The sequence below is a fragment of the Gorilla gorilla genome, chromosome 6 (assembly GCF_029281585.2).
Source record: "Gorilla gorilla gorilla isolate KB3781 chromosome 6, NHGRI_mGorGor1-v2.1_pri, whole genome shotgun sequence".
Classification (NCBI taxonomy): Eukaryota; Metazoa; Chordata; class Mammalia; order Primates; family Hominidae; genus Gorilla; species Gorilla gorilla.
Genome location: NC_073230.2, coordinates 6637424 through 6663766, shown reverse-complemented (window position 1 = coordinate 6663766; position 26343 = coordinate 6637424). Strand labels below are relative to the sequence as shown.

At 35.3% G+C, this 26343-nt stretch overlaps 1 protein-coding gene across 1 annotated transcript; it reads left to right on the top strand.

Moving 5' to 3' along the window:
- Positions 1-1486: 1486 nt before the first annotated feature.
- Positions 1487-24859, top strand: LOC129523703 (solute carrier family 35 member F5-like). The gene is made up of 10 exons (XM_063708305.1): positions 1487-1525; positions 2928-3009; positions 4113-4200; positions 7073-7137; positions 9216-9320; positions 13213-13372; positions 15563-15653; positions 19461-19615; positions 20783-20880; positions 23439-24859. Exons 1-9 carry the CDS (start codon positions 1487-1489, stop codon positions 20856-20858), a joined length of 861 nt encoding a protein of 286 aa, XP_063564375.1. The 3' UTR covers positions 20859-20880; positions 23439-24859.
- Positions 24860-26343: the final 1484 nt, after the last annotated feature.

Here is a 26343-nt window from a genome sequence, read left to right as displayed (position 1 = left end):
TGCCTCAGCCTCCCAAGTAGCTGGGACTACAGGTGTGTGCGACCACACCCTGCTAATTTTTGTATTTTTAGTAGAGATGGGGCTTTGTCATGTTGGACAGGCTGGTCTTGAACTCCTGACCTCTTAATCTGCCTGCCTCGGCCTCCCAAAGTGTTGGGATTACAGGCTTGAGCCACCACACCCAGCCTTCTTTTCTCTTTTTTATTCTTTTTTTCTTTGTCCTCTGACTGGATAATTTCAGAAGATCTATAGTCAAGTTTACAGATTCTCTCTCCTGTTGAAGTTTACTATTGTGTTATATCACCCAGTCTGGTCTTGAACTCCTGGGCTCAAGAGATCCTCCCACCTTGGCCTCCCAAAGTGCTGAGTTTACAAGCATGAGCCACTGCATCCAGTCAGTCCCAGCACTTTGGGAAGCTGAGGTGGGAGGATCACTTGAGCTTAGGAGTTTGAGACCAGCCTGGGCAATGTACTGAGAACTTGTCTCTATATTTAAAAAAAAAAAAAAGTCTTTGGAAGGCCAAAGCGGGAGGATCACCTGAGGTCAGGAGTTCGAGACCAGCCTGGCCAACATGGCAAAACCCCATCTCTACTAAAAATACAAAAATTAGCCAGGTGTGGTGGCACACGCCTGTAGTGGTGGTGCATGCCTGTAGTCCCAGCTACTCAAGAGGCTGAGGCAGGAGAATCACTTGAACTGGGAGATGGAGGTTGCAGTGAGCTGAGATCGCACCAGTGCACTCCAGCCTGGGCAACAGAGTGAGACTCCATCTTATAAAAGGAAAAAAGAAGAAAAGAAAAATTCCATATCTGAGTGTTTACTCCTGAGTTTTTGAGATTGTTATTAAGATCGTGCTCTACTGTGATGATTTGGGTTTGTTTGATAATCAGAAAAAAGCATATTCTTTTGGGTGTTCAGCCACACTGCTTTGGTGTCACAACTGCACATTGGTTTCACAGCTGCAGGACAAATTCGAGCATCTTAAAATGATTCAACAGGAGGAGATAAGGAAGCTCGAGGAAGAGAAAAACAACTGGAAGGAGAAATCATAGATTTTTATAAAATGAAAGCTGCCTCTGAAGCACTGCAGACTCAGCTGAGCACTGATACAAAGAAAGACAAACATCGTAAGAAGCAATAGTTTCTCTTACTATTCTGAGAGCCTTATCATTCTACATCCCATCTTCCTGTGAGATTGTCTTTGTAGCATTTAACTCTAATTGCAGTTCTCTTTTTAAAAATTGGCTTGCTTATTGTATGTTTTCCCCAACTAAAGCGTGAACTCCTAGCAGGTCGTGGTGGCTCATGCCTGTAATCTCAGCACTGTGGGAGGCTGAGGTGGGTCGACTACCTGAGGTCAGGAGTTCGAGACCTATCTAGATAGGCATGTGAAATTATCTAGGAAATCAAAGGATTGCAGATGGAATCAGAACCACGTTGCCACAGTTTCATTCTGGCTTCAGCCTTGAGTACAGTATGGACTGAATGGAGACTACTAGGCTCTCAGCCATCTGCTGCGTTCTGGTAGTGCTCTACAATCATGTGTCTCTACTACTTCTTTGCAATGTAAATACTAGTGTAAAACTACTCAGCCACAAGCTCTGAGAGAGATCGAAAGATGTCCTTCTCTTAATATAGATAAGTCATTTGGTGGAATAACTCTTCGAGTCAACCAGTGTAAGTAACAGAGACACCAAAAACAAGCCATTAGTTTAGTTTGCTTGACCCAGCAATCTACCTCTTAGTATATGCTTTGGTGACACTCATGTACTTATGCACCAGGTGGCAGGTGTGTACTAGAATTAAGATATTCATATTAGCATTGTTTCAGATAGTAAAAAAGTGTTATCCACAAAAAAATGGATGAATTATCAGTGAAAATTACTGAACTTTGGACACACACACATCCTGCCAACCTTCATCAAAAAAAGTATTATTTCTTATTCTCCATCCTAACCTAGATAAGTGGAAGAGAAGAAAGAATTTTTTAAAAAAAGTCCTGATAGCTGGAAAACTTCCTTCACTGTATCCAAAGTTATGAGAACTCTTTGGGTTGTGTCTCCAAACTGAGATTCAGAAAAGCAATCACAATTAATCAATAAATTATCATTTTCATAGGACATTTCTAAATTTCCAAAGTGAATATAGCCTTTTATTTTTCAATCCAGCTAGCTAGCTAGGTCCATCCATATCCATGCACATCATCTGGTTTAATAGATTTCTCATTATGCTGTATTCATCTGTATATATTCTAATGTTGGAGAATTTTCTCAAATTTAAATATGATTTAGATAAACTTAACAGAGTGTCAGCAGTACTTAGATAAAGCAATTTTTTTTTTTTGAGAAATGGTCTCTCTGTCACCTAGGCTGAAGTGCAGTGAGGCAGTTATGCCTCACTGCAGCCTCAACCTCCCAGGCTCAAGTAATCCTCCCACCTAAGCCTCCTGAGTAGTTGGGATTACAGGTGTGCACTACCATGCCTGGCTAATTTTTGTATTTTTTTTTTTTTGTAGAAATGGGGTTTCACTGTGTTGCCCAGGCTGGTCTTTCTGGGCTCAAGCAATCCACCCACCTCAGCCTCCCAAAGTACTGGGATTACAGGCATGAGCCACTACACGCAGCCTAGATAAAGCAAATTTTTAAATTGATTTGATACTTGATTTTACTCATAAAATAAAAAACCTGAATGCTAATTGTTAACCAACTATTGTTAAATTTTAAGGGCAATTGGGTAGCATGGTCTTAGGTCTGATTATAAATGTTTGTCTTTTTTGGGAGCCTGTGATTTTTTCAATACAAAGCAGCTTTTAAACATCTTGTGAGAACGGTATTTAGGAGGAGAACAAAAAAGGGAATTCTGAATTGTAATGACAGATGTAAACATGTCTTTCATTAGGGTTCACTTTGGTTTTCTTTTTCTTTAGTGGTTTTTGGCAAATTTGTCATATCAAGAAGCACTTTCAGACACACAAGTTGCTATAGTTAATATTTTATCTTCAACTTCCGGTAAGAAATTTGTCTTTAAAAATCAGCATTATAAATCAGTGTATGTATTTCTGGTATATATATGTGTACATGTACAACATTTTAATCTTGTTATAGCTTCTTACATTAGTTCTAATATACATTAGTCTATTATAACTGCCTTTTAATCTGTATACAGTCAGGTGCTGCATATGATGTTTCAGTCTACAACAGACTGCATGTATGATGGTGGTCCCATAAGATTATAATACTGTATTTTTACTGTACCTTTTCTATGTTTAAATATGTTTGGATACACAAATACTTACCATTGTGTTACAGTTGCCTACAGTATTCAATACAGTAGAATGCCATACAAGTTGGTAGCCTACAAGCAATAGGCTTATAGCATATAGCCTAGCTGTGTAGTAGGCTATACCATTTAGGTTTGTGTGAGTATGCTCTATGATGGTGGCACAAGGATGACATTGCCTAACGACACACATTTTCTCTGTATTTATCCCTGTTGTTAAGCATGACTGTAGTTTCATGCCTTAGCCTGTGCTATTTATGTTCCTTCAAATACTTTACAATATTTTTTATATAACAACATATTACAGTTTTATAGGCTGGCCTTTTGTATTGTAGTTGCCTTTCCCTTCACACATCCTTTCCAGAGATCTTTTTCTAGACCCTTTGGCTAAAATGTAATTGCTTATTTCAGAACTATAATTTGCCCTATGATAGGTGTTTTATTTTTAAGATTGAATCACCTTTCAAATCTGGAAGACAAAAGTATTTTTAAAGCTATAAAAATAACTTTAGGGACACAGGCTTGATTATGATGAAGTCAGCATGTTACTCTGAATAAGATTTAAGTTTCCTATTAGTTTAAAATAAATAGGACTGTACTTGATCTGTACTGTTGAAATAAACATGGTTTAGTTTGGAGGCTATTTTATGCATGAACTTTAAACATTTCAGTCTAGTCATTACTTAACTGCAGTCATTTTCTTAGTTAAGAGTGACAAAAATAATTTGAAAGGTAGGTATATAATTTGCTTATTTAAACAATGAAGTTGGTAGTAAAAATGTTGACAGTATTTAAACTCATGTACCATTTTTAAATTCTTTTCTCCTCATAGGACTTTTTACCTTAATCCTTGCTGCAGTATTTCCAAGTAACAGTGGAGATAGATTTACCCTTTCTAAACTATTAGCTGTAATTTTAAGGTAAGCATATAGTGTGATAGCTAGTTTACTCTGCTTAAAAATACAATATTACAATTTCTGATAGTGGCACCAGGGTAGTTTGTATTGTAAGAGCAAAGAAAGATGTGGATAAAAGAAGGCTTTAAGTGGACATGATGCTACTTAGCCCTGTCACATCCTGCACTAGGTTTCTAAACCTTCCTGGGTAGGGTAACCAGAGGGAAAACCCCAAGGCTGCTTTGGTTCCCATTCATGTGTCTGCAGACTCATCAAGTATTGGACTGACGTTCACACTTAATGTGGCAGCTTAATCCTCATAATCTCCCAAGTTTCTATTTCTTTTTCTTAAGGCAATTTCCCCTCTTTGTTTTGATTTTTATTTCTCCTTTTTCTACTTCTCTTAGAAAGCTAACATTCAGTTTTCTCTAATTGTCTAAGCCTCAGGTGATGTTTCAGTTATTTTCTGTATAATTCATTTGGCAGTTTTGCACTACTGCATAATATGAGTGTTGCTGATAACTATACTTAAATATTTTAATTTAACTTTGTGTATGTTTGTCTTGTCTTCCCTACTGGTTTGTAAACCCTTGAAGGCCATAGGCTTGTTTTATATTTGTGTCATCAAAGACCTAGCATAGGGCTTTGCCCATAGACAGTATTGAAAAAAGATGTGTTGGTTTAATAAAACTTATTTTATGAAACAAAATCAGAGAAGGTAGCAGGATGATTTGATGGAGAGTAGTGTTTCTTGGTTATCAAAGCTGAGATTGAATAAGAGCTCTGCTGTTTGCCCTGGGGCAGTTTCCTTAAACTCTGAAAGGGTTTCCTAGTTGAGAAAATGATATTATCTATTTTACCTTGCAGCCTTGTTTTAAAGTTTAGTGGTAATAGCTCCACTGGGCTATTGCTCCAATGGGCAGCTGGTTGCTCCAATGGGCAGCTGGTTGATCCAACTAATTTATCATTTAGACTTTATGGCCACTAGGGATTTATTCTTTTACATGGTTTACTAATGTTTTAAGCCGAGCAAATTTTTGCATTAGGGAAATATGTTTGTATTGGAGAAGTAAATGAGGTTTTATTTAACTTTATTTAAAATATGTGCTAATTTATAACTTTTCTTCGTGGTATCTTAATAAAGACTTGATAAAGAAGGAAATGGATATAAAATATTGAACTTGTAAGTATTTTGACAGAGTACATTACTTCTTCTCTTTAAAGTAGGTAGACGAACAGAGGTTGGCAAACTATGTTGGGTCAGCTGCTGGTTTTGTAAATCAGATTGTATTAGAACACAGCCACTCTCATCTATTTGCAAATTGTCTATGGCCATTTTAGCACTACAGAGGCAGAGCTGAATTGCAATACCATGTGGCCCAGAAGCCTAAAATATTTACTATCTGTACCTTTAAAAAAAAGTGTTACTTAGAAATTTTTTGAGTAAGTATATGTTCTTAAGAATTACGTATTAAACATTGTTTAATATTTTGTTTTGAATTGGCATTTTACTAAGAGATTCAATTTCTGAGGCTATAAAAAGAATTTTACATAGCAACAATCTTGAAGGGAATCTAAGCAAAGAAATCTCATTTCATCAATTGAGAGACAAGAGTGTGGCCTCAAGCCAAACAACTTGGAATCCAATCCCATCTCCATCATTACTAGTTTTGAGATCTTGAACAAGTTCCTTACATTTCTGTGCCAATTTTCTCATCTGTATATTGGGGATAATAACAGGATTTCTCTCATAGGATTATTATGAGGATTAAATGAGTAGAAGTTCTAAAGTGCTTGGAACAATGTCTGATACACAACAGGAGGTGCTCACTATATTTAGCCATTATCATAATCATCATCATTTAAATGGAAACAAAATCCCTGGTTTCTAATATATTGTGGATACTCAATAAATAATAGCTGAATCTGAATATGAACAGTGATTATTACAGAAAATTGTGATGATTTAATTGAAGGGTTTGCATATTTAGTGTAAGGACTACACTTGAGTTCTGATGACATCTTTCCGTAAGGGAATACATATTTTCTTTCATCTTCCTCTCCCACTGCCACACTGGTCTTTCTCATCAGGGTGAGAGAATTAGGCTAATTTTTTTTTTTAATTAGCAATATCTCATCTACTTGAAAACGTGTTACAATTTATAAGATTCATAGAAATAGACAATGTAAAGAGTTCCCTGAGGACAGGAACCACATCTGTATTGTTCACTTCTGTAACCCAGTGCTTTGCCCATATTAGATGCCCAGAAAATAACAATTGAGTTTATGAATGACCTCTGATATCTCTACATCCTTAATTCAGTCTTATTTTTATCCACTAAAATCATGAGATTAGTGAAATTGTTTAAGCACGTAAGGTTAGTTTTACTGTTAATTTAGATTTTACCAATAAGCAAGAGTAGTACCATTGGTGGATTTATATGGGTTTGATATATTTGTATAATCCAAAAGAAAGATTGGAAAGGGATGACAAGTTGGTTAATTCATTCTTAACTGAAAGACAGTGGATAGCATAGCACATAAAAGCACTGGACTCTGGAGTAAAACTGCCTGTATTTCAGTCTCGGCTATGTGATCTTGGTCAAGTTACCTTACCTCTTTGTGTATTAGCTTTCACATGTAAAATGGGAATGGCAGTAATAAGACTTCCTTATAAGGTATAATATTGTACATTTTGTGAGGATTAAATGAGTTAATACGAATATAACACTATATTATATTGATATTGTTAGATATTATTATTGAAATTGCTAAATTATTTGATAGTTTTACCCAAAGTTGAGATTAGTCTTGATCACTTATAAATAATTTTTATCTTTATGATTAGCCTTTTCAGAATTCTTTAGCTCATCATTAATGACTGTTATTCTCATAGCATTGGAGGTGTTGTACTGGTAAACCTGTCAGGGTCTGAAAAATCTGCTGGAAGAGATACAATAGGTAAGTACTTGACTCTGGATTCTCTCTGTTAGAGTAAACAAGAAAGTTACATGTGCGTGCTCATGTGCACAGATGAACGTACGAAGGGTAGGCACTAGCAGGGTGTTTTTTTTTTGAACTTTTCCTTTGGAAATAACATAAAAAAATGTGTAAATAGTTTAGTGAATTCTCATAGCCTTCACCCAGATTTTTCAAATGTTAACAACTTACATAAATATTATACAGTTATAAAAATCAGAAATTAACGTTGATTATGATACTGTTATCTATAAAGCCTTTTCAAATTTTGCCATTTTTTCCACTAATGTTCTTTTTCTGATCCAGGATCATTGATTGCATTTAATTGTCGTGTTTCCTTAGTTTCCTTTAAATGCAGAAGTGTTCCTCAGTCTTCTTGTCTTTTATCACCTTGACACTTTTGTAGGGTACCACCTAGTTGGTTTGTAGAATGTTCCTCAATTTGCATTTGTCTGACATTTTCTTTGGTTAAATTGAGGTTGTGCATTTTTGGTAAGAATATAATGGAAGTGATATTGTTTCCTGATCAGTGCATTCTACCAAAAGGCACATGATATTGATTTGTCCTGTTGCTGGTAATGTTAATTTTAAGGTGGTTAAAATTAACCACCCTACTCCAGTGTAAAGTTACTAATATTTCCCACTGTAAGTAATAAGCATCTTGTGGGGGATACTTTGAGGCTATACAAATTTCCTGTTGCTGTCATATCTTCACCCACGAATATTGTCATTTACTCTTGATTCTTGATTCATAGTTACTGCTATGGTGAACACTTAGATTTTGATCCATTGCTTAGACTTAACAAAAACAAAAGTAATCAGAACCTAGCTGGGCTGAGCATGGTGACTCATGCCTGTTATCCCAGTGCTTTGGGAGGCCAAGGTGGGAGGATCGCTTGAGGCCAGGAGTTCAATACCAGCCTGGGCAGCATAGTGAGACCTGATAATAAAAAATAAACCTAGATTAATTATTTCTCTTTGAATACTTCTTTAGATATTTGAGGTTTATTGAATAGAACAATGCTTTCTGAATTATTCCTAGCTACTACCCAGTGAGCTGTGCTTTGAACCTCCTCACCTCTTTCTCACCCAGAGCAGCTTTGTGTATATAAAACAATGTATGTATTTGGTATGTGCATGTGTATGCAAGATTTTGTTGACAGGCTTTTCCTTAGCTTTAAAAAAAGTTTGAAAATAATAAAAAAATGTAATAAAACATTCATCTTTTGAATAATTGATTAAAGTATTGAATATGACCACTTGGCAGAACATTATTTAGCTGTTTGGAAAAGTTTAAATGTTTTTGAGAGTTAATAAAGAGAATCAGTATTTATTATTCATGTACTGTGAGATCTGTATTATGTTAGCTATTTCGGAACATTAAAAAGTATAAATTATGTGTTTGCAGTTTTCAAGGAGTTCTTGATTTGGAACAATATGAGATTTATAAAATGAAGCTACTAGGGATTAAACTAATACCATACTTGACAATAGTAAGTATTGTCTAAAACAGAAGACAGGACAGAAATACAGCCGATTAGAGAGAGGATGCTTTGTGGAAGAAATGGAACTTTAACAGAGCCTTTAAGATGGGAGTGGTAGTGCAATACATATTAAGAATGGTATATGGGGGTAAGGAAGACAATACAAGCAACAGCTTAGTGATGGAAAAAAACATTTGTTAAGTTGGAAAATGCCAGGTGTCAAGATTGTTTGTGTAGGGTAAAATAAGAAACATGCATTTCTAAATTAAAAACAAAGTGTTACTTTCGAGTTGTATTATTATAATATGTATAGGTTCTGGTCGGATCATTGAGGTGAATGCTTTTGCATTTATTTGTTAACACATTAAACTCCTTCCTGTACTCCTAGAAGACTTGGATGGGGTAGGCTATACCTTTTCATTATATATCTTTATATCAATATAAAGGTGGTTTATATCATTATATATCTTTTCACTTTTGTATATTCTTGCAATATTATCTGACACATTATTGGATTTTAAGCGTATATTGAATGAGCTAATGAGTGATTGCTTTAAATCACGTCCATTTTTACAGGTTCCATTTGGTCTCTTGCTGGAGCCATGCTCTATGCTGTCTATATTGTTATGATTAAGAGAAAAGTAGATAGAGAAGACAAGTTGGATATTCCAATGTTCTTTGGTAAGAATATATGTAACTTGGGAGGCTATTTACTCTAAATGATTAACACAGGGTTTTGCTTTTGTTTTTTGGAGGGAATAGGGAAGCCTTTTTTTTTCTTCCGTATGATTCTTTAAAACCATTTAAAGATTATGAAGGCCAGTCCCAATGTTTTCCTTACTTTATCCTGCATAGTTGTGCACCTATGAGGGAGTGCCCATCTCCTCAGTGTGAGACAGAAAGAAACTCCTAACACTTTTTTCAAATTGATGTCTTCAGACTGCAAGTCAGATATTTATCTCACTGATAGGACAGATTTATGCTCTTATAAGCATGTGAGAGTTTACCTGCTGTATTTTACGTTTTGCCATTTTTGAATAGTTAGCAAAGGACTGGGGAGACTGCCCCCGAATTATATGTTTAATGCTGTCGCAGTCTATGTACTTATGTACATTAAAAATTGTGGGCCATTTAAATGCTTTTCATTTGCATTTTATCTTTAAGACACAGACACTTTTATAACATAGATTCATTCTCAAATTACCCAATTATAGTTTCTGGATATGGTTTATAAATTTTCCTTTGCCTGACATCAGTTCAGGAAAGAACTTGCGATATCTGTAGGACTGCGGACGAAGAACACATTGACAAGATAATCTTTCAAAAGATATCTGAATATAAATAGATAAAGAAGCTCCGTGATAAGAGTTCAAAGTGCAGCTTACAAGGAGTCAGGAGACCTGGAATCCAGCTGTTGTAACTTTATTTATCTCATAGGCATCTGAAATATGAGGAAATTGGACTAGATGAATGGCCTCTAAACTGTGATTTAGGGAATAGGTAGGCTTCTGGGATGGTTGGAAGGAAATACAGTTGCATGCAGGGGTCTAGTTCTTGGACTCCTTTGCTGCTTCACCTGTGGAACAGCTCTACTTTGTTGAGCATTTTGAATTAGAATTTAATTTATAGTAAAGATTTTTCTTATGGCTGGGCATTGTGGCTCACGCCTGTGATCCCAGCACTTTGAGAAGCTGAGGCAGGAGGACTGCTTGAAGCCAGGGATTCAAGATCAGCCTGGGCAACATAGGGAGACTGCATTTCTATTTAATTTTTTTTAAAAAAGACTATTTTAAAACTATTTTAAAACTAAAAATAGATTAAATACTTGTACCTAAAGACTAACAAAAATAAAATGTTTGAAAAGCCATGAGGCTGAATGATTGCTTAAATTGTTTTTAAATATAGAATTCAGGAAATATAGCATAATAGCCAGGTTTGGTTACATGTGTTTGTAATCCCAGCTGCATGAGAGGCTGAGGCAGGAGAATCACTTGAGTCCAGGAGTTCGAGTCTGCAGTGAGCTATGATTGTGTCTCTGCACTCTAGCCTGGGTAACAGAGTAAGATGCTGTCTCTTAAAAAAGAAAAGATAATTTTAATGATATTTTATTTGAGAGTCATAGAAAATTTTATTTGGAATGGAATAAAATGCTAGTTTTTTTTAGTGTTATAGGTAGGTGGTTGGGTCAGTGGTACTTTTTAAAAATTTATACATTGACAACTTGCAAGAAAAATTGCTTAATTTACTCATATTAGGGAGAGTGCATATAGACATGTGGCTTGTGTTGGTCCTGTTCATATGTGATGTGATATGTAAAGCAATATTGATCTGCCCTGGGCTTTAGAATAGACAGGATTTGGAGAAGTTAGGATTGGGATGTTGGGGGCTCTTCAGGCAAGGGAGTGTGAGCAGAGGCTTAACAGGGAGCAGTGAGTAGATCTGAATGATTGTGCTGGAACTTCGCTTTGTGGAAGAAGAACAGAAAGGCATGTGGCGCCAGATTCTGGGCAGTCGAGGGAATAGGTGGGGTCATTGGGACTTTTGTCTCTAGGTCAAAGGATGTTAATTTATGTGGGATTTCATAGACTCAGAACTTCAGGGACTAGAAAATAGATTTAGATCTTGGTAATGCCACATTTTGGTGTTTCATTAAAACAACTTTGTAATGTTATTTAAGCATTTTAGGTCATGTGTCCTTGCTGTATATGTGTTCTTTTGTTGTTGTTTTTTTAATCAATAGATGTAAGTTGGTGTATTAGTCTGTTTTCACACTGCTATAAAGAACTACCTGAGACTGGGTAATTTATAAACAAAAGAGGTTTAATTGACTCACAGTTCTGCATGGCTGGGGAGGCCTCAGGAAACTTACAATCATGACGTAAGGTGAAGGGGAAGCAAGGCATGTTTTACACACTGGCAAGAGAGAGAGAACTTGAGAAGAGGGAACTGCCAAACACTTTAAAACCATCAAATCTTGTAAGAACTCACTATGATGGGAACAGCATGGGGGAAACCACCCCCATGATCCAGTCACTTCCCACCAGGTCCCTCCCTGACACGTGGGGATTACAAGTCAAGATGAGATTTGGGTGGGGACACAGAGCCAAACCATAATAGTTGGGCTCCCTAAAACAGGATATGAGATGTGGAATTTGTGTGGGTGATTTTTTGTGGGGAGTTCACTGAAGGAAAAACTTGCAGTGAAGGAAGCAAGATAGAGAAGGGGAAAGAACCGTGTGGCGCACAAGTATAACTGAGGTTTGGCCCAATTCATTGCAGGTACTGAGGCGGGGAGCAGAGGGAGAGCAGCTAATATGTCTGGGCCTTGAGTCGTGATGGCTGGCCTCGTAAAGCCTCCATCAGTTAGTCATGAGCTGCAGAAGATGGGGTGGAGTGGAGGGTGGGAACTTGCTGGGAAAGGCAGACTTATTTGCCCCCCTTCACAGAAGTGGGGTGGCTGTGAGTCTTTAGCATCAGACAGAGAGTGGGTGCTCCTGCCCTGTTAAGATTTAACTAGGCATCCTAATGACTGGTTTATTATTTAGGTGACATAGTTAAGTATCAATTATATATCTACTGTAATTTAATTTTCTTTTAAGAAAGCTGTATAGTTACATAAATCATATAGCAAATTTGTGACATAAACTGTATAGGAAGTACAACAAAATTTATTATAGAATTGTAATCTTTTTTCTTTATATTCTTTACTTTTACATGTATATAGTCATATATAAACTTAATTTCTATAATAATATTAGCTAACTTTTATTAAGTGCTTACCATGTGCCAGATACTATGCTATATTTTATGTGTTTTGTCTAATCTTCCCAGAAACCTAATTAAATATTATTAAATGTTATTTTATGCTTATAGATTGGAAAACTGAGGCTTAAAGAGGTATAAGGCTTGCACTACTATTGAGTGATATATAGAGCTGGGATTGGACCCAGGCAGTCAGACTGCCGAGCACACACTTAACCACTATGTGGGATGGCTTTCCTTAATAACTAGTCAGTGGTACTTTGCTCATACGTTGAATAGCTCTTTGTGTGTACATACTTTCTCACTAACTAGTTAGAGGTCTGGGAATGCAGGAACCAAGAGTTTTATCTCCTTTGGAACCTTCTTCCATTATTGCTCGCAAAGCACAAGTGTTTTGGACATAAATAATTGAATCAGAGAGCAAACCATCTAATTCCTCAAAATTAATTTAGGCTGAGTACACAAACACATACATACCAGTTATTTCTTTTAAGTTCTAGGGCACTATATTATCAGTAGCTAAGGTTAACAACCCTTCTTGTTGAGTTGTCCTAAGTGGTTTATTCCATAGTAGTTGCTCCCATACAGTGTGGATAGTTGAACTGAGTGATCACCAGTTGCTTCAGACAGTTTTTTTTTTAATGGTGTTGAGCTATTCACAGGACTGACTTAAAAACAAACCAACAGAAATTTTAGCTAAGGAAACCTCCCAGAGTGTTTTGTGCAAAATATAATTTTGATTTTAGAGTTAATAAGCTTGGAAAATAGAAATAAATCAATTTTAACTCTTGTCTCTTTTATACATGTTCAGGTTTTGTAGGTTTGTTTAATCTGCTGCTCTTATGGCCAGGTTTCTTTTTACTTCATTATACTGGATTTGAGGACTTCGAGTTTCCCAATAAAGTAGTATTAATGTGCATTATCGTTAATGGCCTTATTGGAACACTACTCTCAGAGTTCCTGTGGTTGTGGTATGTACTGTTTATTCTCCAATTATTATCAGTTGATTAATTTTTGGATATTTTAAGCTTTTATATTTGTCTGTTTGCTGGTGGCCCTTCCTGTGCACCCCATTCTGCAACACACATACAACTGAATACTTTAACTCCACTAGAGCAGGGACTTTGTTTTTTAACTTCTGTGTGCCCATTCTAGAGTAGTACCTTGTCCACAGAAGGAGCTCAATAAATACTTGTTGAAGGAAAGAATGAATACGAATGGTGTAAATCTGTAAAAATGTTTTAGAAAGTGGAGTATTATGCAAATGAAAGTAGTCATTATCTAATGGATATCCAAGCATATGAGGTATGTATGCCAAGTATGAGTGCATGAGTTCTAGTTGAGAATCCAGGAGATGGTGCTTATTTAAGAGGCTTTGGAATATCTGTTTGCTTGTTCATAGGTGTTTTTGTTTTATTTATTTTCAGGACCTTTCATATGGGTGAGCCAGATATGTAAACCTTAAACTGTGATTGATTTGAGATGTTAACATACTTTGATATGCTGTATATCCAATATACTGATATGCGATAATAAACTTAAAATAGTTTGAAGACAGTATCATGTATGGAGTTTGAGAGACCTTTCAAATAACAGAGCTTTATACTTAGTCCTATTTTTATTTAATAGAAATTTGAAATGAATAGAATGAATAAAACATAAGTGAATAAAATGAATTTTATTACATACCCATTGAAACTGTTAACTAGTTTTCCCTTGCAAAAGACTGCAACAGAAATAGACTTTTTTGTGGAGTCTTCCTTAATGCTCTGCCTATAGTGCTGTGTCTCCCTGCCCAGTTAAGAAATACCTATTTTCTTGGTATCCCCCATATCACTCTCTTTTGTGTAATACTTAAAGATTTACTTTGTATTGTAGTAATTTATGTTCTTATCTAAACTCCTTTGCTGATCTAAAATTCTTTAAAATCATAATCCATTTGCTCATTAATTTTTTCATCTTTAGTTATGTACATTTTAGATACTCGATTTTTTTAACCTTGACTATTAACAGATGACAAAAGGCTTTAGCCTTTAGCTAAATTGGATCCACCTTAACAGCTGGATTAAGTCAAACAGGCTTTATAATTCTACCTCCCAGGTTTTTTATTATAGTACTCTGCATGATAAACATCCAAGAACATATGCTGTATTTGACCCCGAATGCTCTTTTCACAGAGCAGCTAAGTAGTGGGAACCACAAGTACTTGTTTCCTTTACCTCATCAATAAGGACTCGTTGTTCAGCCTCTGTTCATTACTTCTAGTGACACTTTATTGAGAGATAGCCCCTTTTATTGCAGGACAGCATTATTAATTCTGACATATACTGAGCTAGATTTTACTTGCCTATAACTTCCATGGATCTGTAGTCCTAACGATATACATTATGGTTTTATCTTGGCTTATAATTCATTTTCTCCTTATATGCCCAAATTATCAGTCTTTATAAATGGCTCATCTGTCTCCATTGGGTGTAATATTTTCTTTCAATTCAACAAAATTGTATGCAGATAGATATTTCAAAATTTCATACCCACATTGATAATTCAAGGTGAAAATAAAGAGCTTACTTAGCTTTTGGTTAGGACAATTGTTAGAAAAATGGAAAACAACAAGAAAATATTTTTTAAGAATATTCAAGTCTTTCTTTTTTTATGCTAAGCCAAATCAAAAGAGTAACACATGATTTTAGTGTTCATGAAGGTGAGATATTTTTCCTTGGTGACAGAATCACATGTTGGCTTATCACTTCTTTAAAGTCTATGTGTGAAGTATTGTCCTGCAATGTTAATAATGCTGTTTTCTTTGTTATCTACAAATCATCACAAAACTGTAATAACTGTTCAACAGTTTTTTTAAAAAATTAATGAAATATAAGCTATACACCCAAAGTTGAATAATATCTGCAAACAGATCTTGAAAATAGCATAAAGTATTTTGAGCTTTTTATACTTATATATTTGTATTTTTAATATTTGAAGAAAAACTTTGAGAATCATCTTAATAACTTTATTATATTTTATGTTTCAATCCATCCTAGCCCCTTATCTTTGCTCCTGATCTCACAGGCCTATATTATAGGATAGAAAGTCTTTGTTCAGTGTTTTTCTTTGGTTGTTTAATTTTTTAAATATAGAAATGTATATTTTCTTTTTTTTAGGGGTTGCTTTCTTACCTCATCATTGATAGGCACACTTGCACTAAGCCTTACAATACCTCTGTCCATAATAGCTGACATGTGTATGCAAAAGGTAAGGAAACTATTTATTATTCATAGATATTTTAGGTGTGTTATTAAAACAAACCTAATGAAAGTTGAGATGTGATTAAATTATAAGGATACTAACATAAATAATACTTGATGCTTTCTCTCCCAAGGTGCTTTACTACATAGAAATATAGAAAGTACCGAAGAAATAGATAATTTCCATTTTTAGCTTTTCCATTTTTTCCCTAAATTTCTAAGTTAAGGGCATCATCTTCATATGTAGTTCTCCAGTTTTTGAGCTGATTCTGTTCCAGATGTTCTTTGGTAAGTCACATTTTATCATACAAGCATTTTAGTTTCTGCGATAAACCCTGTCACAGGCTCCTTCACACTGTGCTGAATGAGCAGCACAGGAATCATGCTGTTTGCAGTAAAAGTTAGCCATCTCTCTCTGGACTCAGCAGAGTGGGTATCCCATCCCTTTTCTCTGAAGGCCTAGTATGGATGTCGGGATTCTCGTGATAAATATTGGCAATGCTAACACCACAGAAAAGAGAATCTGGGATGTTGCTGCCAGCAGCCTAGAAGGGAAGAGTTTATTCAGTGCTCCTGAGTGTAGCAGGAAGAACAGAGGTATGCTGTTGCCCAGCACTGAAAGATAGAGCATAGCCGTTTATCACACAGTTCAGTATATGTAGGCATTTAACTTTTAACTGCAACTACTAAGTCACAGAAGTGTATGTGTGTGTGTGTGTGTGTGTGTGTGTGTGTGTGTATGTGCGTTTTAGTCTAATATAATTTGAAGAGGGAAATACTTCAAGGCCCAAAGGCTTATAATGTGTACAAGCAATAATCAAAATTTTAAACCTATTTTTCTCTAGGTCTTAGCCAGGCACAGTGGCTCACGCCTGTAATCCCAGCACTTGGGAGGCCGAGGCAGGCAGATCACTTGAGGTTAGGAGTTCGAGACCAGCCTGGCCAGCATGGTGAAACCCCGTCTCTACTAACAATACAAAAATTAGCTGGGTGTGATGGCAGGCACCTGTAATCCCAGCTACTTGGGAGGCTGAGGCAGGAGAATCACTTGAACCCGGGAGGCGGAGGTTGCAGTGAGCCAAGATCATGCCACTGCGCTCCAGCCTGGCCAACAGAACAAGACTCCATCTCAAAAAAAAAAAAAAAAAAGATAAAAGCAAAATATGCTTAGTGCTGTATATCCTCTTTATTTATAAAATAATTCTTTACTGATATTTAACTTTGTTTTATGGTCAGTAAATTCTTATTTGTCATGGTTAAAGAACTGAGATTCTTTCCTTAATTGAGAATTAATTATCTTACATAACTTGCATTTTCAAAGAATGTGGATATTCTATATAACACTAACATTGCACATTATTACACATCATTCTTTTATAGATTTAAGTAATATCTAGGCCCTTCTTCATCTTCAGGTCATAATCCTGAATATGAACCAAACTGGTTGTGAAACTGGGAAGGTGCTACTTGTTAGAGGATTTTGGTAGACTACTGTGTAAATCATCTTTATTGTACTGATATTTTAAAAACAAAAGCTTTCGTAGATTGAAAAAAATTGCAGCTTAATGTTCAGGAATTTTTAAGAAAATAGTCACAGGGGACCTAATTGTATTAAATGATTAGTCATTTCATAATTATCATTACAAACAATAATGGTTATAATTTGTTTAATAAAGTATTTTAGGGTAAAGACAAAACGGGGTAATGTATGCACATGCAATTAACTATAAAAACATAACCAAACTTTAACTGATTGCCCAGTTCTGGATATGAAGACAATCAAGAAAAGATTTGGTGTTCTTGATTGTCTTCATATCTAGAACTGGGCAGTCAGTTAAAGGAGCAGGCTGTGTGTTGGTGTCAGGATTGAGGTTAGGGAGATTCCATCTGGAAAAAGCAGCAGTGTGTGTCCAGAACTGTAACACAAACATGATAAGAGAAATCTACTTTTCTAGGGTTTTTAGGTTTAATTAGCTAACTGTATTTATATATAGCTTCTGAAATGTTAGCATTTATTAACATTGTGCTTGAAACAAATTGGTTATTTAAATCTATTTATAATCATTTTATATAACAGAAAGCATCCTTGATCATATTCTATTTGATATTCAGATATATTTAGGAATTAGAAAAAAAATTTTTGTTTACATAGGTAATTTTCTTTGTTGTAATAAATGGCTTCATTTCTTTTGTCTTAGCTTGTTGGAAATCAAATTAGAAGTTTTTTATTATGAGACAACATATAAACAGCTACATTGTGGAAAGTGAACTTGCCTTCTAAAGTCTTCTAGGGCTTTATCTATCTTTATTAAGTTTGCTTTGATTCAGTTATGAAATAAGGTTTTTAGTTGAATATTCATGAAATAATTCTATCAACTATATCTACATTTTTAATCGCATTATTTATAACTTCTTAATACCTTTTCTGATCTTGGATAATTTAAATGCAGCATGGTTTTTCCTGATTATTAGTCATTCTGGCAAATATTCCAGGAATATGTTAAAATATATTGGTAATTTCATAACTAAATGAAGGCTTTTCAGTTTAATGACTATTCTTTCCGGGGTGTTCTTAGGCTGACTTAGTCATTGTATATGAATACCATAGAAATAGGGCATGCATGTTAAAAATTGTCAGTTATTATTCTTGTGTTATGCATTGTGAGTTCCCTCATAAAAGACATTATGCTCACAAAACTCGTTTACTCTGACTAATGGTGCTATGAAATGGAATAGTATATGTTTTCCACCAGAGGGAGTCTTACCTATGATTCCATGCCCTTTTTTTTTTTTTTTAATTCTCAAAGAGGGCAAACACAGTTTTCCTTCCCTATTTTATAGATAGAAGTTACTATTTTCATCATTATTTTTAAAGCAGACCTCCTGTGTGTTACACTTAAGTCTCAGTGGTTGATCAGTGTAGGCTTCTTTGACAATCGTTTCTGATCTTTAGCTGAGTCTAGATGGTAAAAGTGAACTAGTGAAAGGGAAGAATGAGTTTTGTTTTGGATGGCATCTCATTATTTTTTATTTTCTTTTTATTTATATATTTGTTTTTCTTATTTTTTTTTCTTTTTGATTTTAATACCTCCACCCTACTTACAGATATTTTTTATTTTCTTGACAACCCTGATAAATGATGGATTGGAGGATCAGACTTGTTGACATCACTGATGAGGCTTGTCTTGTTGCTTGTCTTCTCTGGCTAACATTCCTTAGTAAAAATATTTCTATTTTTTTTTCTTTATTTTATTTGGTCATTATTTCATTTTGAGCTTTTTTCATTTATTACTAGATAAGCGAGTTTTGAGTGTCAAATTTGCACTTAATTTGTTTTTGGTACTGTCATAAGGACTGTAGCATACACAGCATACTACAACTGTAACTTTTTATGAAAATATACATTTTTTGAAGATGACTTCAGAAACTGAGGGAGAGAGACCCACTTGAGACTAGGCAGCAAACAGTGAAGAAGAAATGAGCAACATGGTGTGCAGGAGCAAAGTTTCATACTGTATATCTCTACTCTAAGTGTACAATGCCTATAAATGGAAAGTATGCTTTCTTGGCTTTCCTTTAGCCTATTTTCCAAGCAAGAACTATTGTTGTTGGTAATTTAGGTACATGGAATAGTAAGTTGAAGTCTTGAATTCTTATTTAATAATAATACACTTAATACATTGTCAGTGTTTAATTTTGTCTTCCCATTGTTCTTATTCCTGCTAGTTTTCACAAATAGAAAACTTACACTGAAGGGGAAAATTGCCTTAATGATAATTGTGGGTGTGTTTTTTCCTCTATCTTTTATTTTTAGGTGCAGTTTTCTTGGTTATTTTTTGCAGGAGCTATCCCTGTATTTTTTTCATTTTTTATTGTAACTCTCCTATGCCATTATAATAATTGGGATCCTGTGATGGTGGGAATCAGAAGAATATTTGCTTTTATATGCAGAAAACATCGAATCCAGAGGTACGTTTAGTCCCAATACACATTTTTAAAAATAGTGTTTGCTAGATAACTCAGAATTGCATCATGCTGGCCTAGCTTTTAGAGATTTTGTGAGGAATTATTGAAAGATGATAACTTATATGTTACGGCAGATGAAAATAATTTGTTTAGATCTTTTGGGTAATAATCTCTTTCTTTCTTCTTTCTTTCTTTCTTTCTTTCTTTTTCTTTCTCTCTCTTTTTCTTTCCTTTTCTTTCCCTCTTTCTTTCTTCTCTTTCTTCTCTTTCTTCTTTTTTTCTCTTTCTTGACAGAGTCTTGCTCTGTAGCCCAGCCTGGAGTGCAATGGCACGATCTCAGCTCACTGCAACCTCTGCCTCCTGGGTTCAAGTGATTCTCCTGCCTCAGCCTCCTGAGTAGCTGGGATTACAGGTGTGCACCACCATGCCCAGCTAATTTTTGTATTTTTAATAGAGGCAGGTTTCACCGTGTTGGCCAGGCTGGTCTTGAATTTCCGACCACAAGTGATTTGCCTGCCTAGTAACTACATTTTTTTTAAAAAAAAATATGATTCACAGGTAATACCAAAAGGTTTACTGTTTTGCCGTAACAAACTTAAATATAGAAAACTTTTATTGGTTTGAACATAATTCATGATAGAATAGTATTGCCTCAGTTTTTCTTTCCAATTTCTTTCTTTTTAAGAATGAAATCTTTTTACATTTTGCTATAAAAAGAACTTGGTTCCAGTGACTCTGGAGCTCAAGACCAGCCTGGGCAACATATCAAGACCCTGTCTCTAAGAAAATTAAAAAAAAAATTACCCAGACACGATGGCATATACCTGTAGTCCCAAGTTACTTGGGAGGCTGAGGTAGGAGGATCACTTGAGCCCAGGAATTCAAAGCTGCAGTGAACTATAATAGCACCACTACACTTTAGCCTGGGTGACAAAGTGATACCCTGTCTCTTATTTAAAAAATAAAAAGTGAGACCCTATCTCTTATTTAAAAAACAAAAACAAAAAACGCTAACTTGGGACAAGTTCTTGGGAAATTTTATCCTAGTGTTGGTTCTGCCACTGACTTGCATCCTGTCCACATAGCTTCAGCCAATGGAATAAATAAGGTTTGAGGTTCCTTTTCAGCTCTAAAGCTTTCCTTAATTATTGCTTTTTTCTTTTTCTTAAGAGTTCCAGAAGACAGCGAACAGTGTGAGAGTCTCATCTCTATTCACAGTGTTTCTCAGGAGGATGGAGCTAGTTAGCTGTTTGTTGTCTGTAGCCCAGGTTTGTATGTGAGCTGGGTTTAGTATTGAATAAGGTTCTTATCTGTGTCATATTCAAAGGGTTGATTTTCTATAATTAGTTGTTTGAGAGGCAATACAGCCTTAGAGGCTAAAGGGGCTAAAGCCTGGACTCCAGTTCAGTCTTCTCCACATACTAGCTGTGTGGCCCTATGCAAGGTTCTTAATCTCTTGATGCTCCGGCTTTCTTATTTGTGAAATGGGATTACAGTAGAACCTCCCTTATGAGGGTGTTAAAATAGTAAATACTTGGTAAATATAAAGTATGTATAATAGTGCCTGACTCAAATGATCAGAAAGTTTTAACTCATTTTTATTCATGCTAAGGGTCATTTTATTTAATAATATGCTTTAGAAAAATATTTTTTCTCTGATGATAAAAGAAAAATGTAATATCCTGGGGTACAATATACTGGCTGGAAAATACTAGTCTTTATGTGTGTGTTTTACATAACTGGCACAGTGTTTATCCTCATTCTCTGACATTGCTTTGTCATTTAACAATGCTTCTGGAATATTTTTCCATTTTTTACATTTTAAGAAATAGTGTCTTTTATATGTCTTCGATGATAGAGTACATGACATTTAATATTTTGCTGAATGAAAGCTTGAATTAAATGTAACATACAGATTTTGCAGGTACAAAAGTGATTATTTAGAATGAAAGATCACAATAAACTACTAGAATTTTTCTAGTTTTTCTAAGACATCTTTAGACAATTTATATTGAAATGTTTCTTGATTGCTACTGAGTTTTCCCTCCCTATCTAGAACATTGTACAACTCCTGTCAGTTGTTAACACTTATATTAGGCTTGAAGATTAAGTTTCGTTATCCTCATGGTAAATTTGCTTCTAACCTACAGCTAATGGTCCTGGTTTTCTGTTTTTCTTTAGTGTGCTGTTTTTAAATCTAGTTTATACCTGCACATGGTTTGAGCTCTAGTTCTCCAAGACTTTTTGTACAAGGCAGTTACCCCTGCCTTTCCCTGCCCTGCTCATCCTGCTTTCATTTTCTTCCCACTCTGAGGAAATTAAACTCTTAGCTGATTCCTTTGGTATTTTCCTTCTTGTCTCCCTAGGTATCACGCTTATGACTTGTGTTTCATGAGTTCTCAGTTTTAGGCATCTTCAGCTGACTTTCCCACTAAGATCAATGAGGACAGATTATTTTCAAGTTTACTCCTCCTCTGCTCCCACCTCATATGCCTCCTGTCTCCATATCAGTTCGGCCTCCTCATCATCCCTGTATAGTTATTGCATAATTTTGGATAGATCTGTAGTCAGTGTTTATATTGTTGTCACTAAAAAATTGTTACTTATAACTGAGCTATGTAGGATTCGTCCTGGTATTTCCCTTATCCAGAGATTCTCTGTTACTACCCTTTTTGGAGAGTAAACCTTAAAGTCTTCTCCTGGGATAGAGAAAAGGCACTTGGCCAACTGTGAAAAGTAAGAGAGGGCATCTGAGTGTCTGTCTGCTTTTTCTATAGGCATTATACCAGTCTTCTTGTTTTTAGTTGTTTCTTCACCCCTCCTTACAGAGATATCTGGTCCTGTTTTTCCATTGCTAACCAAGAGATGGCTGTTATTTTCTCATCTCTCTACTTTTCTTTTTGTCCATGTGGTTTATTCCTTTTAAGAAAAAAATTCCAGGCTGGGCATAATAACTCATGCCTGTAATCCTAGCATTTTGGGAGGCCAAGGAGGGAGGATCACTTGAGCTCAGGAGTTTGAGACTAGCCTGGGCAACATAGTGAGACCTTATTTCTGTTAAAAAATATATTTTTTTAACCCTTTGTTTCCTTTTTAGTGAGGTTTTGGAGAACAAGTGGAACTAAATATATGTTTATGTGCCATCTTTAAATTTAAAAAAACGTAAACACAATTACAGTAAGTCCTCACTTAACATCATCAGTAGGTTCTTATAAACTGTGACTTTACGCAAAATTACAGCAAAATTTTTTTTTTTTTGCATCAACATTATAACATAACAACACTGAACGAAAAAATGTTATTCGGGGACCTAAAGTCAGTTTCCTAGAACCTATGACATTAAGTGAGGACTTTGTATTCTTGAAAGCTTTTTAATGCTGTAATTTATGCATTATTTTTCTTGGGTATGCTGTGCATTGTTCTCATACTCACACTTAAACCTACCCATATCCAGCAAGGTTTCAGTATTTTTAGAAGTGAGAGCTGTGTAAAGAAGAGAGTGAAGACTAGAGAGGATGGATTGCAATAGAGTAGAATAGACTGGGCAGGTGTCTTTGTCTTTGCAGGAGTAATGTTGGAATATACGAGGAGTACAACTAACTGCTAATACACAGTCTTTAGTGTTGATGTCAGCTTTTGACATTGCTATAGAAGTCACATTCATAAGTTCTTAGTACTCCAAATTTGAGTATCCAGTTATTAAGTATGTATACAGTGAAAATAGGTATTTCAATTTTAAGATAATTTGCTTTTTAAAATGTAAACTATAGAAAACTAAAACTGTGAAATTATAATCTAATCACATTTCTGTGGTTTCTGTTTTTAGCTTGATAATGGAACTATACAGCGAAGAGACAATCTCTGGCAAGTTTTTGTAGAAAAAAATGTTTCAGTGCCTAGTCTGAAAAATAACAGTTTCAGTTCTTTGAAACTCTAAAATATATTTTTCTCATACCGGTTTTCTTCATTTTCATAATGAAGCACTTTGCTATGTAGCTGTGTACATATCACTACAGTTATAGGAAGTTTCAGTCTACAGTCCATCCAAAGGACCAACCTGCCTTACACATCTCAAGGAATTCAGCTGTTGAAATCATTTGAATAATCAAGGAATAAATCCTAATGTTCTGGGACTTTATTTTCACATGTTAAATGCTGGAATATATTATGAAAATGTTTTCAAGAAATCACTTAAGTGTTCATAGACCAGTATTTCTGACAGGTAAAATGCTAAAATAAGCTACCTGTAATAAGTGTGGATTATATTTTTGGGTTTTGTAGAATATTGCAAATTAACTACGCAAAAAATGTTTAATTTATGCAACAAGCATGTTTGTGCAAATTTCATGGGACTTTAAAAAGAATAAGTATTTGAGAAAATATCTGGTTCACTTACACTACATTTACTGTATTATTCTTTTATAGCATTAGGTGCCTTGTATTTTAAATCTGTGACAAACCGTGGCAAATTTTTAAAGGGGAAGTATTATTATAAAATGAAGAAATATGTATTTCTAAAGGCTATATTGCTGTAAACTTAATTGATAAAGCTCTGTTTAATTTAGAGTTTTGAAGAAATAGTCTCCCTTCAATTAAGAAATTTTCATAATGGAATGATTTAAATTGAAGTGACAAAGAGTATTATTAAAATACAATGTTTATACGTGTATTTGTGTATTGTAGATGTATCAAGTGATTTCTAATTTTTTTCACATATGAATGTGCCAGATTACTCTAGAACTAGATGTCTCTTCTTTAAATAATTTTAGTTTTCCTGAATAAATTTGTAATGGTTAAAGTACCAAGTAAGTAACGCGAGAAGGGATTCTGTTTTTAAAATCACATCAGAACTTTTCCTCTACTAAGATTATAAATTAAATGTAAAATACTCCTAATTGCAATTCTTAAACTTAGGCCTTACATGTACTTATTATGCAACTGCTCCTGGACTCTATTCACCATAGATATCAGTAAATGTATGTCCCAGGATTCACAGGCTTTTGATTAATCAATATTCTTTTCAAGTTTTCTGTGTGAAGAGTTTAGTTCTCTTCAAAATTTCTTAACTAATCTGATTTTTAAGAATTCTCTTTGCAGTGTTTAGCTTCCTATTCACATTCTTAAAATTGCTTTGGTGTTACCATGAGTCTAAAATGAAGTTTAGCCTTCCTTTTGTTTCATTCTGAGAACTTCTATATTATATTACCTTTAAAAATTGTTTATGATATTAAATTTAAAATACAAACAGCTCTCTCTCTCTTTTTTTTTTTTTTTAATCATCCAGCCCAAAGTGGCAAAAACAGCTCTTTTCTCGTTTGGCACCACCAATAATGCAAGTTAAAAATAATGTTGAGTTTATTATACTTTTGACCTGTTTAGCTCAACAGGGTGAAGGCATGTAAAGAATGTGGACTTCTGAGGAATTTTCTTTTAAAAAGAACATAATGAAGTAACATTTTAATTACTCAAGGACTACTTTTGGTTGAAGTTTATAATCTAGATACCTCTACTTTTTGTTTTTGCTGTTCGACAGTTCACAAAGACCTTCAGCAATTTACAGGGTAAAATCGTTGGAGTAGTGGAGGTGAAACTGAAATTTAAAATTATTCTGTAAATACTATAGGGAAAGAGGCTGAGCTTAGAATCTTTTGGTTGTTCATGTGTTCTGTGCTCTTATCATCACACAGGTCATGTGTTGTTCCTCAGGATTCTGGAAGTACTAAGCCGTAGTTAACAGGCTGCATAGACCTTCAGCCAATCTTCTTTCATTATACTGCTGCTTTTCTGTTTCTTAAAAAACAAAAATCAATGAACAACTTCTTTAGAAGGAAGCACCACTGTTCAATTGGTTAACTGAAAGTATGAATCACTGCCGCTTTGCTTGCCCACCTGTTGGCTTTTTCTCACAGGTTTTATTTATCTGAATGATTGTTGCATTTGAATACTGTAGCCATGGTGAGTGAGCAGTTGAAGACTTCCTTTCTGCACCTTCATAGTTAAGGGTTCATCTTCTCAAGAAATAAAGTTGTGCTGGGTTGTTTCAATTCTGTAGATCACCTAGAAACTAGGTAACAAGGCCCTTGGATCACAATGAGCACATTGCAGGTCTTTGGAAATGCTGGGAAGGGGTTACATTCAAGTAACTGCTGACGTCTTCCCTCTCTGTCAGACCCATGTTGGCCTGTAATTATATTTTTCTGAATCTAAAAACAAATAGAAATTTCTGATATCTTTTCAGTCTCCTACTTTTCTTTCCATTCATCACTTAAATCTCATTATTGTATAACGTTTCAAATTATGACCTGGATTGAAGGAAGTCTGTTTTGTCAGGGACTTTGTTAGGTGAACATCAGAATCTCAACTACAACAAAGCTGAAAAATGAGGCAGCCTTAACAGTAAATGCTTTTGGGCCGGGCGCGGTGGCTCACGCCTGTAGTCCCAGCACTTTGGGAGGCCGAGGCGGGCGGATCACGAGGTCAGGAGATCGAGACCATCCTGGTTAACACAGTGAAACCCCGTCTCTACTAAAAATACAAAGAATTAGCTGGGCGATGTGGCGGGTGCCTGTAGTCCCAGCTGCTCAGGAGGCTGAGGCTAGAGAATGGCGTGAACCCAGGAGATGGAGCTGGCAGTGAGCCGAGATCAGGCCACCGCACTCCAGCCTGGGCGACAGCGAGACTCCATCTCAAGAAAAAAAAAAGTGAATACTTTTGAAATGAGTGCTTTTTGA